This window comes from Petaurus breviceps, unplaced genomic scaffold (genome assembly GCF_028583685.1).
Source record: "Petaurus breviceps papuanus isolate PSGF00001 unplaced genomic scaffold, PetGlider_PUasm1.0 91133, whole genome shotgun sequence".
In the NCBI taxonomy this organism is placed as follows: Eukaryota; Metazoa; Chordata; class Mammalia; order Diprotodontia; family Petauridae; genus Petaurus; species Petaurus breviceps.
Genome location: NW_027187419.1, coordinates 43,405,364 through 43,421,571, shown reverse-complemented (window position 1 = coordinate 43,421,571; position 16,208 = coordinate 43,405,364). Strand labels below are relative to the sequence as shown.

At 36.6% G+C, this 16,208-nt stretch overlaps 1 protein-coding gene across 6 annotated transcripts in view; it reads left to right on the top strand.

Moving 5' to 3' along the window:
• ARHGAP32 (Rho GTPase activating protein 32) overlaps positions 1 to 16,208 on the top strand; it is a 423,257-nt gene that overhangs the window by 298,126 nt on the left and 108,923 nt on the right. For all 6 annotated transcript variants that reach the window (XM_069079883.1, XM_069079882.1, XM_069079885.1 and 3 more), the window contains one exon: positions 5,491 to 5,572. In XM_069079883.1, coding sequence (XP_068935984.1) covers positions 5,491 to 5,572 — 82 coding nt within the window. The remainder of the gene's footprint in view (positions 1 to 5,490; positions 5,573 to 16,208) is intronic.

The window sequence follows — 16,208 nt, the reverse complement described above, 5'->3', positions numbered from 1 at the left end:
CCCTCTTCTCATTCCCTTCCCCTCATTTTTTTCTGTAGGATAATACAGATATTTATGCCCAGATGAGTGTGTATGTTATTTCTTCTTTGAGTCACTTCTGGTGAGACTGAGATTCAGCTCTTGCTTGCCACTCCTCCACTGTAATAGCCCTTTTGCACCTGTTTTATGTGAGATAATTCACCCCATTCTTTCCCCTCTTCCCCTTTGCCCAGTGCATCCCTCTTTCTCATCCCTTTATTTTATTTTTTGGATATCATCCCATCATAGTCAACTCACACCTGCGTCTTCTGTCTATATACAGTCCTTCTAACTGCTGTAATAATAATAAAATTCTTAGAAACCGTGTCATCTTCCCAAGTAGGAATATAAACAGTTTAACTTTATTGAATTCTTATGATTTCTCTTTGCTGTTTATCATTTTATATTTATCACATGTCTTGTATATGAAAGTCAGATTTTCTATTCAGCTCTAGACTTTTCATCAGGAATGACTTCATGTCCTCTATTTCATTAATATCTATTTTTTCCCCAGAAGGATTGGACTGAGTTTTGCCAAATGGGTGATTCTTGGTTGTAATGCCAGGCTCTTGCCTTTTTGAAAAATCATATTCCAAGCCCTCCAGTCCTTTAATGTACAAATTGCTAAATCTTGTGTTATCTTGACTGTGGCTTCGTGATATTTGAACAATTTCTTTATGGCTGCTTATAGTAGTTTCTCTTTGACCTAGAAGCTCTAGAATTTGATTGTAATATTCCTGGGAATTTTCATTTCAGGATTTCTTTCAGGAGGTGATCAGTGGGTTCTTTCAATTTCTATTTTACTCCCTGTGTCTAGAATAGCAGGGGATTTTTCCTTGATACTTTCTTTAAATTTGATGTCTAAGCTCTTTCTTTGATCATGGTTTTTAGGTGTTCCAATGATTCTTAAATGATTATTCCTCACTCTGTTTTCCGGGTCAGTTTTTTTTCCAATAAAATATTCCACATTTTCTTCTATTTTTTCATTCTTTTGATTTTGTGTTACTGTTTCTTGATGTCTCATAAAGTCATTAGCTTCTACTTAACCAGTTCAGATTTTTAAGGGTTTTCTTCAATAAGTTTTTGTACCTCTTTGTCCATTTAGCCTATTCAGCTTTTTAAGGAGTTCTTTTCTTCTGTGAGTTTTTGTACTTCCTTTTCTGTTTGGTTTAATCTGACTTTTAAAGAGTTTTTGTCTTTTGTCAAATTTTTGTTCCTCTTTTTTTTAAGCACTATGTCAATTCTGTTTTTTAAAGTTATTTTCTTAAGTATTGTTTTGTGTCTCCTTTACCAAGTTGTTGACTTTTTGCATGATTTTATTGTGTCATGTTTCTTTTCCCATTTTTCATCTACCTCTCTTATTTGATTTTTGTAATCTTCTTTTGAACTCTTTCCAGGCCTGCAAACATTTCACATTTTTCTTTGAAGCTTTGCATGTAGCTGCTTAGATTTAGTTCTCTTCTTTTGAGTTTGCGGTTTGATCTTCCTTATCACCATAGTATCTTTGAATGGTCAGGTTCTTTTTTTGTAGTTTGTTCATGTTTCCAGCCTATTTCTTTACTTTTAACTTTATGTTTAAGTAGGGCTTTACTCCTGGGGTGGAGGAGGCACTGTCCTAAGCTTCAAATTTGTTGGGTTGCTGTTTTCAGAGATAGTTCTGGAGGTCTGTAAAGCATTCAGTTCTTCCAAGGTGGTATGATCTAAAGAGAGGTGTGGTCACCGTTCTCCTGGCCTATACTCTAGTCTGTGAGCAACCACAAGTACTCTTTTTGTACCCTAGGACAGTAATTAGGGTCCCTGCTTCTGCTCCTTCTTGCCCTGGCATTGCGACCTGGAACTTTGTATGAACAATTCGCCCTTCTCCTAGTGCCAAGAAAGGGTCTCCTGGAATTTCGGTCTGGCCTCCTCACCTTGTTTGTGGGCTGAGACCTCTAGGAGAAGCTAACACTGATTTAGTCACCCCCTGCTGGCTTGCTAGGCAAGGCTTGCACTGGCATGGCCTGCACTGGACTGTACTTCACTCTCTTCCCAGTGAGACATACCTTTCCTGCCTACCTTCTGAGTTATCTTTGGCTGTCAAAATTGTTTCACCCCATCCTTTTGTTGATTCTGCCACTCCAGAATTAGTTTTTGTTTTGTTTTGTTTTTTGGAGAGGGATGGCAGGGCAGTTGGGGTTAAGTGACTTGCGCAAGGTCACATGGCTAGTAAATGTTAAGTGTCTGAGGTCAGATTTGCACTAAGGTCCTCCTGACTCCAGGGTCAGTGCTCTGTTCACTGCACCACTAGCTGCCTCTCCAGAATTAGTTTTGAGGAGATATTTTCAGGTTGTTTGGAGGGGATTTGGGGACAGCTCAGGTGAGCCCTTGTCTTTACTCAGCCATCTTGGCTCCTCCTATATGGATAGTATTTTCTTCTTCACTTCTTATAGAAAGTATCCATGTTATATCATTGTTCCTCCTGTGGAAATCCTTGAAGTACTTTGTCAGTCTCTCCTTTGTCTTTATCTCTATCTACCTTGTGTTAAATACTTCACCTCCTTTTGTCTTTATATTTTCAGTTCTGAGCACAGTGCCTTGTACATAATAGTCTCTTTACAAGTGCTACTTTGCTTGGAGTGGAGTGGATTTTTTTTTTCTAGTAAAAGCCTCAGATCTGTTTCATATAAGCTACTGTCTACAGTGCTGGCATAGTTTCTTGTACATAGAAGCATAAAACTCTAGTCTACAAACTTTAGACTGTGCTAACAGAAGCTAGAAGCAAGATAGAATAAAAGATGAACTCCTTCTCCAAAATGGCATCATCCTATTCAAATATTGTCTGTAATACCAAGGTTTAAAATAAACTGTTCTCTAGAGGAATGCTGAGGATAATCAAAAGAGATTATATTTTATTTTTTTAATTCAGGAAAGAAGATGAGCAAAGAAGGGATAGATCAGTGCAGGGTAGATGGATGAAAATAAACAATGAGAAAAGAGGGTTACTCCATTCTTTACTGCTGTTCTAAATGAAACAAGTTTTTGAATAGGACAAAAAATGATTAATGGAGAATTGACAATCTCCACCCCCCCCCCCCAAACATGGGGAAATAGTACAAACCATTTTCTATTTTCTTTGAGAAATAGAATATAATAAGACATGTCACTGAACTAGAAAAAGGCAAAATGCACAAAAGGGAGGAAAATGAAATCTTAAGCTATAGGTCATGTGTTTGAGTCCTGGAAAAAACAAAGACCAATTTAAAAAGATGATTAATAAATAATTAGAAAAAATACTTAGGAGAGGAAACAGTCATCACAAAGAGTTAACCCAAGAATCTCAAAAATGGGTCAAAGAAGACTAACTTCATTTTCTTTCATTTAAAACCAGGGTTTGTTAAGCATATACTGTGAGTTAGGCACTAGTTTCTGAAAATAAAGAGATAAAATGGAAACAGTCCTACTGTTCATGCTATTTCTGCTTAGAAGAACAAGCATTTAGTAAATGCTTGTTGATTGCTAGATTGTTTTGTAAATGGAGAAACAAATGCTCTAAAATTGAGGATTTCTCAAAAAATGAGAACCGTCACTTTTTTCAAGATATGTTATTTGAGTATATTATTCATGGAGGCTGTTTTAGGAAGCAGTCAAATATTTAATTATTTAAAGTAAACTTTTGAGTGCTCATGGGTTAGCAGTAGTTACAAAATATTGATCCCCAAAATAAAGCAAGAATGTAACAAATAATCATATGAAAGCAATCCAACACTGAAGGAAAATGTGCAACTCAGAATTTCATGATGAATCAGATTCTTGGAAGCTTTCTCTGTTCTTCCCCAGAGTCTGTCAATAGAGGGACACACGAATGGATGTGATTTTCAAACTTTCAGCAGTAACATCTGCTGCATAGCAGCTTAGTTATGAGCACATCTAAGGAAACATCTGTAAATATTGCCTGGGAACTGTTTTCTGTCCTAATTTTTTCTTTTGTTTTTAGGGTGTATATTATCATATTTGTTCTATTAAGCTATGGTAATACACTGCAATATTTTGTAGATGATAGTGATGCTTCCTTAATATAACATCAAGAATTTCTAGGCCCCAGAGGAAATAACAATGATCATGATATTATTATTATTAATCAACTCTAATCTAGTTTTTTTAATAATTTTTCATCATCACAGTACTCATGACCAGAAATTGATTCCTCATTGTTTTACTGTTGGATTAGCAGTAGGCATAGGATATTGCACATATTTTGCATAACCTCTAGAAAGGACAAATCTGTACATTCCCTAAGGATTCTCAAGGCCATGTCGTTAATTACACAAATGTTACCTCATTAGATTATAATAACAATCCCATGAAATAGGTGGTATTAGGAGTCAAACCCAGGTTCTCAGCATCCAAATTGAATGGTTTTCTTTCCATAGGAGGCCACCTTATCATCCATGGATTACCAGCCATCTCTCTCAGTCCTCAGGAATAGGCCTCAATTCCTTTGTTGTAGGAGTTGATGACGGAGTAAAAGAATGCAAACTTACCCCTTCCATCTCCACAGTCCCCATTATCAGTACGATTCTTTTTCCCCCTAATAAGACAGATTAGTTGAGCTTTTCCCCCACACATTTACTACCACGAGGTTTGGTATATCAAACAAACAAAAGATAAAGTTTGATGGCAGGGCAGGAAATAGAATCAGAAAATGGCCTTTATAGAATGTGGTGCTTGAGCTAAATCTTGAAGGCAGCCAGTTACTCTTAGTAGTAACTAAGAGATGGATGTGAGAAGGGAGAACTTTCCAGGCACAGGGTCAGCAAGTGCAAAGGCACCAGGTTGGAAAATGTAATGTTATGTGCTAGAAGAGCAAGTGTACCATTATGCCTGGATTGTAGGGATTCTAGAGGGGAATGGTGTGTGAGAAGAGAAGAAAGGTAGGAAAGAGCCAGAATGTGAAGAGCTTTTAATGCCAAACAAAGAAGTTAATATTTATAATAAGGAACCACTTGAATGTTGTAATGGAGGGCAGGGAGTAGGTAGTAATTATTAAACTTTGTAAAGGATCAGTTTAGATGTTTTTTAAAAAAATATGTTATTCAGCTTCATTTTTAAAAAGCAAACAAAAGCTACCTAAAACTTAGCAAATAAGGCATAACTGGGCAGATATCAACATGATTAGATTTGGATTTTTAAGTGATATAATAGGTTATAAGTCTTTTATCTTGTATATTTAACTTATTGCTAGACTTAATATTTATAACTCATGTGAAAACGTCTATGGATATCAGAAAACTAAAAAGCAAATTTGCATATTTGGCCACATTACACACACAACTATAATTTTCTGTAGCAACAGATTTTGTTTTAATATTGTTTTGTACAATTGGATTCATATGTTATTTGTGTCAGGGAATAGTAGAAACAAATGGGAGGGTCCATGGTGCACATTAGTCAAAGCTGAATTGGGAGTATTTACAGATTTCTTTTATTTTGTAGGTGGGACTCTTTCCTGGTCACTGTGTCGAGTTAATTAACCAAAAAGTTCCTCAGTCAGTGACAAACTCAGTGCCAAAACCAGGTAAGTCCCTTTTAATTACTTGAATTTTTTTTTATTAAAAAGGATTTTATTTCATATTTTTTTGTATTTAGATTCATAGTTTATTTTTCTACTTTGCAGCCAGATCTCAATTTGTTAGCATTCATGTACACTGTACACATATATAACTAATTTCCTTGTTTTTCATTATTTATATGTCTCTGATTATTTGACATAGTTTTGCATAGACTTAGATGTCTTAAAGAATTTTTAAAAATCTTTATTTGGCTTTTAAAATTTTTCTATCTTTGATTGCTAAGAAAATGAGAGATAGTATAGATGTTTTCGGTCTGAAAAAATTAGAAGATGAAGTTTTCTGAGGATTAAAATATATGAAGGAAATGTTTATTTCATCAGTGTCCTAGGAATCCAAAATACATAAATGAATATAGTAGCTTTTCACAGGGACCTGTTTTGAAATCAGTGTTATATGTTGGTATTGAAATAGGTAGTAATAACAAATATATGATTCAAGTTAATCAAGAGAACATTTTTATTTTTTAGTAGGGTAGTACATAAATTGAACAAAACTTCAAAATCTCTGAAGTCCAGAACGTTTTGATGATATATTTGATTTTTATATCATATAAAAGTATATACATACATGCTTGACCCTGGAAAAGGAGCCCTCCGAGGCTTTTTTGAGAGAAAGGAGATGTACAATTTAGGGAAAAAATATTTTCCCCTGCATTTTCTGGTTTGGCAGGCATGCAAATAGATAAACTATCCAGTAACCATGTCTCTGTTTGCCAGCAACATCAATTTGTGCCTTTTAAAAGTAGATCTGGGGTATGATTTGGATAAAAATAATGTGTTTTCGTAAAACTATCTTCCAGACCAAGGCCTAGCAGTAGGTATAGAACCAGTTGTAGTTTTGGCAGTTTCCCCAGCTCAGTTCATAGTGTGCTTGACTGAATTGGCTTGATGTGATTTGGTTTCTCGTTAGGCAAGTGTGGATCTTAAGTTCCATTTAAGAACACTGAATTAGCAGGCAAGCTTTTGTGTTCTAATTATGCCTGGAAAATTATTCAACTTTTCTTCCATTCTGCTCATCCTTTAGCTTAGCTTATAGGATTTGTCCATTTCAAACAATTCTTAACTGTCTGCCTTACAGTATAAGTGATATTCTGATTTTTATGGCATTTTTACCCACTTTTACTTGCAGATACTAGAAATTGTAAATCCTCTGCTTCAGAATTGGTTGAAATGAAACATACCATATCTTTTAGAGATATTGGGCAATGAAGTGACCCAGTAGATAGAATGCTGGGCTCTTGTTATGTGACCCTGGGCAAATCACCTGATCCTGTTTGCCTCAGTTTCCTCGCTTGTAAAATGAGCTGGAGAAGGAAGTGGTAAACCACTACAGTATCTTTGTCAAGAAAACCCCAAATGAGGTCATGAAGAGTCAAACATGACAGAAAAAAATGGACAACAAAAATAGGGACGTTATCTACCATAAATATATACCATAGGCAGTATATGTAGCATAATGGTATCAGATGCATCACCAGCTTTCTGATTAGTAAAACCCTTTAGGCCCAGTTTTCCTTATCTATAAAATAAGGAATGTGGACTAATAACCTCTATGGTCCCTCATGGCTCTACAATTTTAAAAGTTAGCAATTCAGAGACTTCTCACAAAATATTCCCTAGAAAAGTCTTCTGCATTTAATTGTGTGCTCAGTTTTGCGCCCTGGACCTGAATTCAGGAAGACCTGAATTCAAATTTAGCCTCAAATACATCCTAGCTGTGTTACCCTAGGCAAATTCCTTAACTTCTGCCTGCCCAAGTGAATAGTATGAGAATCATAATAGCATCAATTCCTGGTATTGTTGTGAGGATAAAAAGAGATAATATTTGTAAAGCACTTTAGGAACCTTATAGCACCATATAATTGCTAACTATTGTTAATATAATGAATGTTCATCAGTAGTGATAATGGCCACAAATACGTGGTTAATAGTTTTTATTGAAACAGTGAATTCTTGAAATCGTGTAGATTAACTGTTTATGGTTAGAAGTTTCTTTTTGCTAATAACAGCATAAAAGTACAGTATTTTACCATATTGATAGTATAAAATACATATACTTTAAAATGCTAAGTTATAAAATTAGAAAATTAACTAGAAAATAGTTGCTTCATCAGTCTGATCTGATCTTATATCCTCTTCCCAATAAACTCAAACACATTAGTATGTATCCATTATTTGCTCCCCTAATAATGAGTTGCGTCTGAAAACTTTGATTTTTTTTTTCATGAAGTTCTACCTGTGTAGAAATAATAAGATATTTAATAGCAGGAATAGTTAGGACTGAGCTTTGATCTGGCGATTAGCACTTTACCTGTCACATTGTAGACATTTAATGAAATGCTGGTTCAATTGCTGAATGATTGTCGATCAAGTCCATAACTTATTTCATGGACCCAAATGTAAATGTATTCTGGATGTTGAAAATAAACCCTAACAATTCACTTTTGAGAGGCCAAGATGAAACTTTGATTATAGATTTGGACCTCTACATTTGATGTTAGAGCAGATGCTAAAGAATGCATGAATCTTTTAGATCACACCTCAGCAGGTAGTAGCAAAAACAGTGTTGGTTCAAGTTATTTGGAAATACACTTCGAATTGCCAGCAAAACTCAATGGACTTAAAATAATTTATTTGACATTTGATCACTTTTCATAATTCATTTTAACTTAGCAACCATTTATGGAGGGCATTACTATGTGAGGTCCCAACTGGACTAATAAATGCATTTCATATTTTAGGAAAACACATCCTCTTAGCATTCATTTATTATTCAGTGAATAATTCACTTCATCTGCATTAATAGCAAAGCCAGTATGGGATTGCAAAAGACATTGTACAGGAATATTTATAGAATTATAGAAGCTTATTTTTCTAATAGAACTGATCAATCTCCATAGTATACTTTGAAGGCAAGGTAGGGACTATATTCCCCACTTTCCAGGCAATGAAGATAGTTAATAATGAGATAGAATTGGGTAGATGGGATAGAATATTGAGTTTAACCCAGGAGTTAAATTTAAAAACTGTCTACATCTCAAAGCAATATGCTTTCTAGAGGGATGGAGAATTATGTCAATGCATGCCATGCCTAGCCACTGTGGTCCATTGAAAAAGAAGTCTGCAGTCAACAATTCCTGGAATCAAGTCCTAGCTTGCTATTAACTATTTGTTTTTCCTTGGACAAACTAATAAACGTCTCTAGACCTCATTTTTCTTGCAGGGTTTGAATTAGATGACCTCTGAAATCACTTCTAATTCAGTGAAATATGAAGTGAAAAACTGATGGGTCATGTAAACAAAACCTTAAATAATTATGGAAATTGCCTTCATTTTCTGGATTATATCCCTAAAATAAGAAACATGGTTCAAAATGAAAAGGCTTATGTATAAATTCAAAATATACTTAATCATTTAAATAACTAGAAACATATCACAGCCCTAACAGTATAAAATGGACTTGGTTGGTTCCTGGGTCCATTTAAACTTTATTACCTAATTAACTAATTACCTATTAACTTCTGGTGATAAGAACTTTGCTAAAATCCTCAAATGACAGAAATTCTTTCTCTTAGCTTCTATTCCAGGTGTGGGTTTTTTTTTTATACTGTACCTCCTTTCAGAGTTTGTAATCCTTTTAGCATAGCTTTCAAGAACCCAGAATCACCTCAGTATCACAATGGAGATGCAGAGGACTACATACTGGTTTTTGTAGTAGTAGTTTTGTTGGTGCCTTTTATCTTTTTTTAAATGTTTTTTTCAATTTATTTATTTTTAGTTTTCAACATTCATTCCACAAGATTTTGAATTACAATTTTTTCTCCCTGTCTTTCCCCTACCCCCAAAATAGTGAGCCTACTGAAAACCCATTCCCCTAATCTGTCCTCTCTTTTATCTTCCCCCATTCCCCCCTTAACTTTTTAGTAGGGCAAGATGGATTTCTGTACCCCATATATCTATATTTCTATTGTCCATGTCTTATTTCCCAGTTGCATGTAAAAAACATTTTTTTGAAACATTTGTTTTTAAAACTTTGCTTTCCAGATTCTTTCCCTTCTTTCCTCCTCACCCACTCCCAATGGGAAGACAAGTAATTCAATATTGGTTGTACATGTGTAGTTACACAAAACATTTCCGTAGTAGTTATATTGTGAGAGACTATATTTCCCTCCATCCTATCCCGCCCCCCCCACTTATTCTGTTTTCTACTTTGACCATGTCCCTTTTCAAAAGTACTTGCTTCTAATTACCTTCTCCCCCAATCTTCCCTCCCTTCTATCATCCCCCCTCTTATTCTCTTCCCCCCTACTTTCCTGTAGGGTGACATACCCAATTGAGTGTGCATGTTATTCCCTCCTTAAGCCAAATTCAATGAGAATAAGGTTGACCCTTTCCCTTTCACCTTCCTGCTCTTCCCCTCCATTTCAACAGTTTTCTCTTGCCTCTTTTATATGAAATAATTTACCCTATTCTATCTCTCCCTTTCTCCTTCTCCCAATATATTCCTCTCCCACCTCTTAATTTTATTTTTTAGATATCATCCCTTCTTATTCAACTCATACTTTGCCCTCTGTCTATGTATACGTGTACACACATATACACATACTCCCATATATATTTATACATGTACCCTCCTATACATATATGTATTTATGTGTATACACACACATACACATATATTCCTTTCAACTATCCTCATACTGAGAAGTCTCATGAGTTACAATTATCGTTTTTCCATGTGGGAATGTAAATAGTTCAGCTTTAATAAGGTCCCTGTGATTTCTTTTTCCTCTTTATGTTCTCATTTTGTCTTGCTTCCTGTATTTGAAAGTCTGATTTTCTGTTCAGCTCTAGATTTTTCATGAAGAATGCTTGAAAGTCATTTATTTCATTGAATGACCATATTTTCCTCTGAAGCATTATATTCAGTTTTGCTGGGTAGGTGATTCTTGGTTTTAATCCTAACTCCTTAGATCTCCAGAATATCATATTCTAAGCCCTTTGATCCCTTAATGTAGAAGCTGCTAGACCTTGTGTTATCCAGATTGTGTTTCTATAATACTCAAATTGTTTCTTCCTGACTGCTTGCATTATGTTCTCCTTGACCTGGGTAGTCTGGAATTTGGCTATAATATTCCTAGGAGTTTTCTTTTGGGGATCTTTTTCAAGAGGTGATCAGTGAATTCTTTCAATTTATATTTTGCCCTTTGGTTCTAGGATATCAGGACAATTTTGCTTGATAATTTCTTGAAAGATGATGTTCTAGGCTCATTTTTTGATCATGGTTTTCAGGTAGTCCCAAAATTTTTTAATTATCTCTCCTAGATCTATTTTCCAGGTCAGTGGTTTTTCCAGTAAGATATTTCACATTGTCTTCCTTTTTTTTTAAAGCAATTGGGGTTAAGTAACTTGCTCAAGGTTACACGGCCAGTTATTTCTGGGTGTGGTGCTAAGTATCTGAGCCTGGATTTGATCCCAGATCATCCCGACTCTGGGACCGGTGCTCTTACTCACTCTGCTACCTGGCCACCCCTAAGCAATTGGGGTTAAGTAACTTGCTCAAGGTTACACGTCCAGGTGTTTCTGGGTGGGTACTAAGTGTCTGAGCCCAGATTCGATCCCAGGTCATCCCGACTTTGGGGCTAGTGCTTTTATTCACTGTGCTACCTGGCCGCCCCCACGTTGTCTTCTATTTTTGCATTCCTTTGGATTTGTTTTATAGCATCTTGATTTCTTTTAAAGTCATTAGCTTCCATTTGTGACAGTCTAATTTTGAAAGAATTATTTTCTTCAGTGAGATTTTGAAATTTCTTTTCCATCTGACCAATTTGACTTTTTAAGGCATTCTTCTCCTTATTGGCTTTTTGGGGGCTCCTTTCCCATTTGAGTTAGTCTATTTTTTAAGGTGTTATTTTCTTCAGTATTCTTTTGGGTCTCCTTTAGCAGGCTGTTGACTCACTTTTCATGATTTTCTTGCATCATTCTCATTTTTCTTCCCAATTTTTCCTCCACTTCTCTTAAATGATTTTCAAAATCCTTGCGCTCCTCCATGGCTTGTAACCAGCATATATATATGGAACCTTTTGATGCAGGGGTTTTTTTGTCTTCTTTTGGTTCCCCATTTTGATCCTTTTTATCCCCAAAAAAGGATTCTGTGGTCTGATTGCGCTTCCTCTGCTTCCTCATCTTGCCAGTCAATTACTTGACTTTTGAGCTCTTTGCCACGGTAGAACTCTGCTTCCAGAGTGGAGAGAGCTGTGTCCCGAATCACTGAGATTTTCACAGTTGTTGTCAGAGCTGTTGTCCGAGCTATGAGGAGGGCGCCCTCTCTGTTGCCACTACAAGCTCTGGCATACTGGCCACACACCCCAGGACCACCACCCAAGCCTGCAACCCACATCCAGGCAGGTCAAAGCAAGAGCAATTACCCTGTGAACTGTCGTTTGGTCCCCCTACAATCTGTAGGCCAGGAGCTCTGAAGGCAGCCACAGGACAACAGCTGCAGCCACTGGGCCTCTGCCACTTCTCGCCCTGGGGGCAGCGGCCAGACTGTGCTCCTCACCCAGTTCCAACAGCGTTCTCCACTGACCTTTTACTTTTTCTTTGGCATTTATGGGTTAAAAAGTCTGGAAATCATCCCAGCTACCTGTGAGTCACTCTCCTGAAGTCTCCTCTGCGCAGTCTGGGCCATGAATCTGGGATGGCGCAGCTCATGCAGGACTGTGCTTAGCTCCCAGTCTGATGGGAAAGACCCTTTCTGCCGGCCTGCTAGGCCACCTTCAGTGGAGATTTGTTTCTCTCTGTCTCTTTGTTGGTTCTGTAGCTCTGAAATTGGTTTAGAGTCATTTTTTTGCTGGTTTTGGAGGTGGTTGGAGCAGGAGCGGAAGCAAGTTCCTGCTTTTATTCCACCATCTTGGCTCCACTGTGCCTTTTATCTTTACAGCACAGTTATTTCCCACATCCACCTCACTCTGACCCTGCCCCACTCTGAATCTTCCACTATGACCAAGACAGAAAAATCAAATAAAAACCTCCAGTATACCGTGACACAGTTTCCAATAGAGTATTGTCCTAGTAGCCCCCTACCTTTCCATTTTCAGTGACTTGTTCAGTCATTTAGTTGTTTCCCAGTCTTTATGACCCTTGGACTGTATCATGTCATTATTGTCCGTGGGGTTTTCTTGGCAAAGATCCTGGAGTCATTTTCCATTTCCTTCTCAAGGGGATTAAGGCAAACAGAGTTTAAGTGCTTTGCCCATGGTCACACAGCTAGTAAACGTCTGAGGACAGGTTTGAATTCAGGTCTTTCTAATTCCAAACTAGGTGTATTTGGTTATCTCTATGATCTTTTCTGTTTTTGATTTGCTCTGAATTCAACTTCCTTTTAGTTATCTTTCATTTATATTATAGTTGTCATTGTGTACATTATTCTCTTGGTTTCACATAATTTCATTCTGCTCTAGTTCTTTAAAAATCTTCCCATATGATGGTTTTTCCGTGAAGGGATAAGAAGAGGAATATATTTGGAAATAAAGGTGAGGTTAGAACAAAAAGTATGAATACTATTTTTAAAAATCTCTCCATTCTTCTGAATTTCTCGTGTTTATAATGTCTTATTTCATAGTGATATTATATTTATATTTTTCTACCATCCTCCAATTGATGCACACTTACTTTGTCTTTATTTTTTAGCAAAAAATGCTGTTATGACTGTTTTTGGTATATAGCAAAACTTAATTTTTGACTGACTTTCTTGTGATATATATCTATTAGTGAGATTCTAGGGTCAGTGGGCATGGACAATATCCTCCTTTTTTCTTGTCAAATCTAGAACATTTGATCTACTTAGCAGTTCTGCTTATAGTGCATCAGTGTTCCTACAACCCATTCATCATTGAATATTTTCATTTCTTGTTATGTCTTCTAATTTGCATAGTATGAGAGGTGACTTCATTTACATTTAAATTTGCATTTCTTTTACTTATGGGAGCATATTTTCATGTGGTCATTTAAAGTGTGAAGTTCTTTTTCATAGATTGTCTCTCATGCCTCGAATATGCTCTCTTCACTTCTGACTTCTAGGATCTCTGATTTCCTTAAAATATTCAAAGCCCCATCTTATAGAAGCATGCCCTAGTCCTCTTCAGGCTCTGGGTCTTCTCTCTGAATACCCCTCCTTCCCCCAGTTTCTTCTCTTCATATCTTGTTTGCACATAGTAGCTTGTATGTTATCTCCCCTGTTAGACACAGATCCTCAAGAGCAGGGCCGGTTTTTTTGCCTTTCAACACTGCCTGACGCATAGTAACTGCTCACTAAGTATTAGCTGACTGATTGGTAACTATTTGTTCATATTCTCTCTACCACTTATCAAATGGGAATAGCCCTTAATATGACATTCATGTCAAATCCTTATACTTCATTGCATTTTACAGAAGTTAGTTATTTTATCTTCTTTTGAAGATTGAAGTGACTTAAATAAAAGTCACACTTAATGAAAATTTAAATATAATTTCAAGTATGTGAAAGTGAAACTTTGGGAATTACTGCCCCTGGAGAGTTGTTTCTTTATAATTTAATTAATCCAACTATTTTTTTTCAACTAATTTTTTTTCAAGCAACTACCCACAGTATGTCCTTTCTGAAAAGGTTAAAGGTGTTGTTCAGCACTGCTACATGAAATATCACTCCATTTTCTCAATCACACGCCTGATCTCAGTGGGGATAATTTTAGTTGTTCTATCTATGATTTCCTTGGTATATTGGACTTCCACATAAGGAAACTTCCTCTTTCAATGGGAGTTTGTACCTTCTTATCTTAGAATGGCCTAAGAGTTTTGAGAGATTAAGCAACTAGCTCAGGTTCACACAGCCTCTGTGTAGCAGGTGAGACTGGAATCCAAATCTTCCTGATTCCAAGGCCATCTCTATATCTGCCATTTCACAGCTGTCATGAGTAGTAAATGATCAGGAGGAGCCCAGAAGAATTTCATTTGTAATTTTTCAGAGAAGAGTATAAAAGAGGCTTTAAATAAGCATTAGATTCACCTGTTTCTTCTTTATTAGTCAGATACTCAATCTAATTCTTTTCTGTTGCTAAAAATAAGCATCTCCACCTTGTGGAAGTAATCTCTTGTCTTTGAAATAAATGAGGTAGTATATTTGGAGTTGACTTAACTTTTAGTTGTGGCCCCATGAAATATATTTATTGACAGTGCCTTGTTGCTATTTGTTCTTATGAGGGTGGTGGGGAAGGGATTGGTTTTAAAGCATTAAGAACATTGTGTGCTCTAAGTATAGAGCAGCTTGCTGTGCAGGAATTTGCAAACAGAATGGCTTGTGTGCACATAGGTTTGACTGGATTAAATATTTTAAAGGAAAGCAGATGCACAATTAAGTATTACCACCTTTCCCACCTTCCCTCCTATTTTATTCCATATCTCTTTTCCCCTTAATCCTCTTCCTTTTTCTTCCTTATCTTATTACTCTCCCCCTTCATTCTCTACACTCTATATTATCCTTTCCCTTTGTTTTACATCTCTTTATCCCTTTCATTCTCTTTCCTTCCCTACCCTTTGTATTTCCTGCTGTAGCCCTCTCATCTTCTTTTATGTCTCCCCTCATCTCCCTTCCTTCCTCTCCTTTATCAGTCAATTAACAGGTTTTTATTAAATGCCTAATGTATACCCTGCTCAGTGCCTAGGCCCTGGAGACACAAGTAGAAAGAACTGTTAGTAAGTAGGAGTTTATATTCCAATTAGGGAGTCAAGTACATATATCAGTATATATTGAATAGATGCTAATATACACACAGAGTGTTTTGGGGTGGTGGTAGTGTCAAAGAAGAGGAGACGGATGGGAGAGATATTGCAAAAGTAAAAACAACAGACCTTGGCAACAAAATGAATATGGGGGGAGGGGTGGTGAAAGATAGTGAAGAGATGAGGATGGCAGTTAGATTCAGAGCCTAGGTGAACTGGGAGGATAATTGGTACCCTCACCCATCATTGAGGAATAAAGAAATTTGGAAGGAAGGAATGTTTAGAGGAGAAGTGATGAGTTCAGTTTTGGGCATGTTGAGTTTAAGATGTCTATAGGACATCCAGTTTGTGATGTCCAAAAGGGAGTTGGAAATGTGAGATTGAAAGTCAGTAGAGAAGTTAGGGCTGGATATATATCATAGAGATGGTAATTGCATCTATGATGGTTGTTGATCCAAGTGAAACATCACCAAGTGAAACAGTATAGAGGGGGAAGGGAATAGGGACAGCTGTGGTGGTTAGCAGGCTTGCCTTGGATGAAGATCAAGCAAAGGAGGCATAGAAGGAACAGTCAGATAGGTAGGAGGGGAACCGGAAGAGAGTAGTATCCAGAAAACCTAGAGAGAAGAGAATGTTAAGGAGAAGAGGGTGATTGATAGTTTAAGGGTTGCAGAGAGGTCAAAAAGAATGATTGAGAAAAGGCTATTGGATTTGACAAATACAAGATCATTGGTAACTTGGAAAGAACTAATTCTAGCTACGATTATTGCTCCTGCTACTGCTGCTCTCCTTAGAAAGACTTTACTACTACTATGGCCATTAA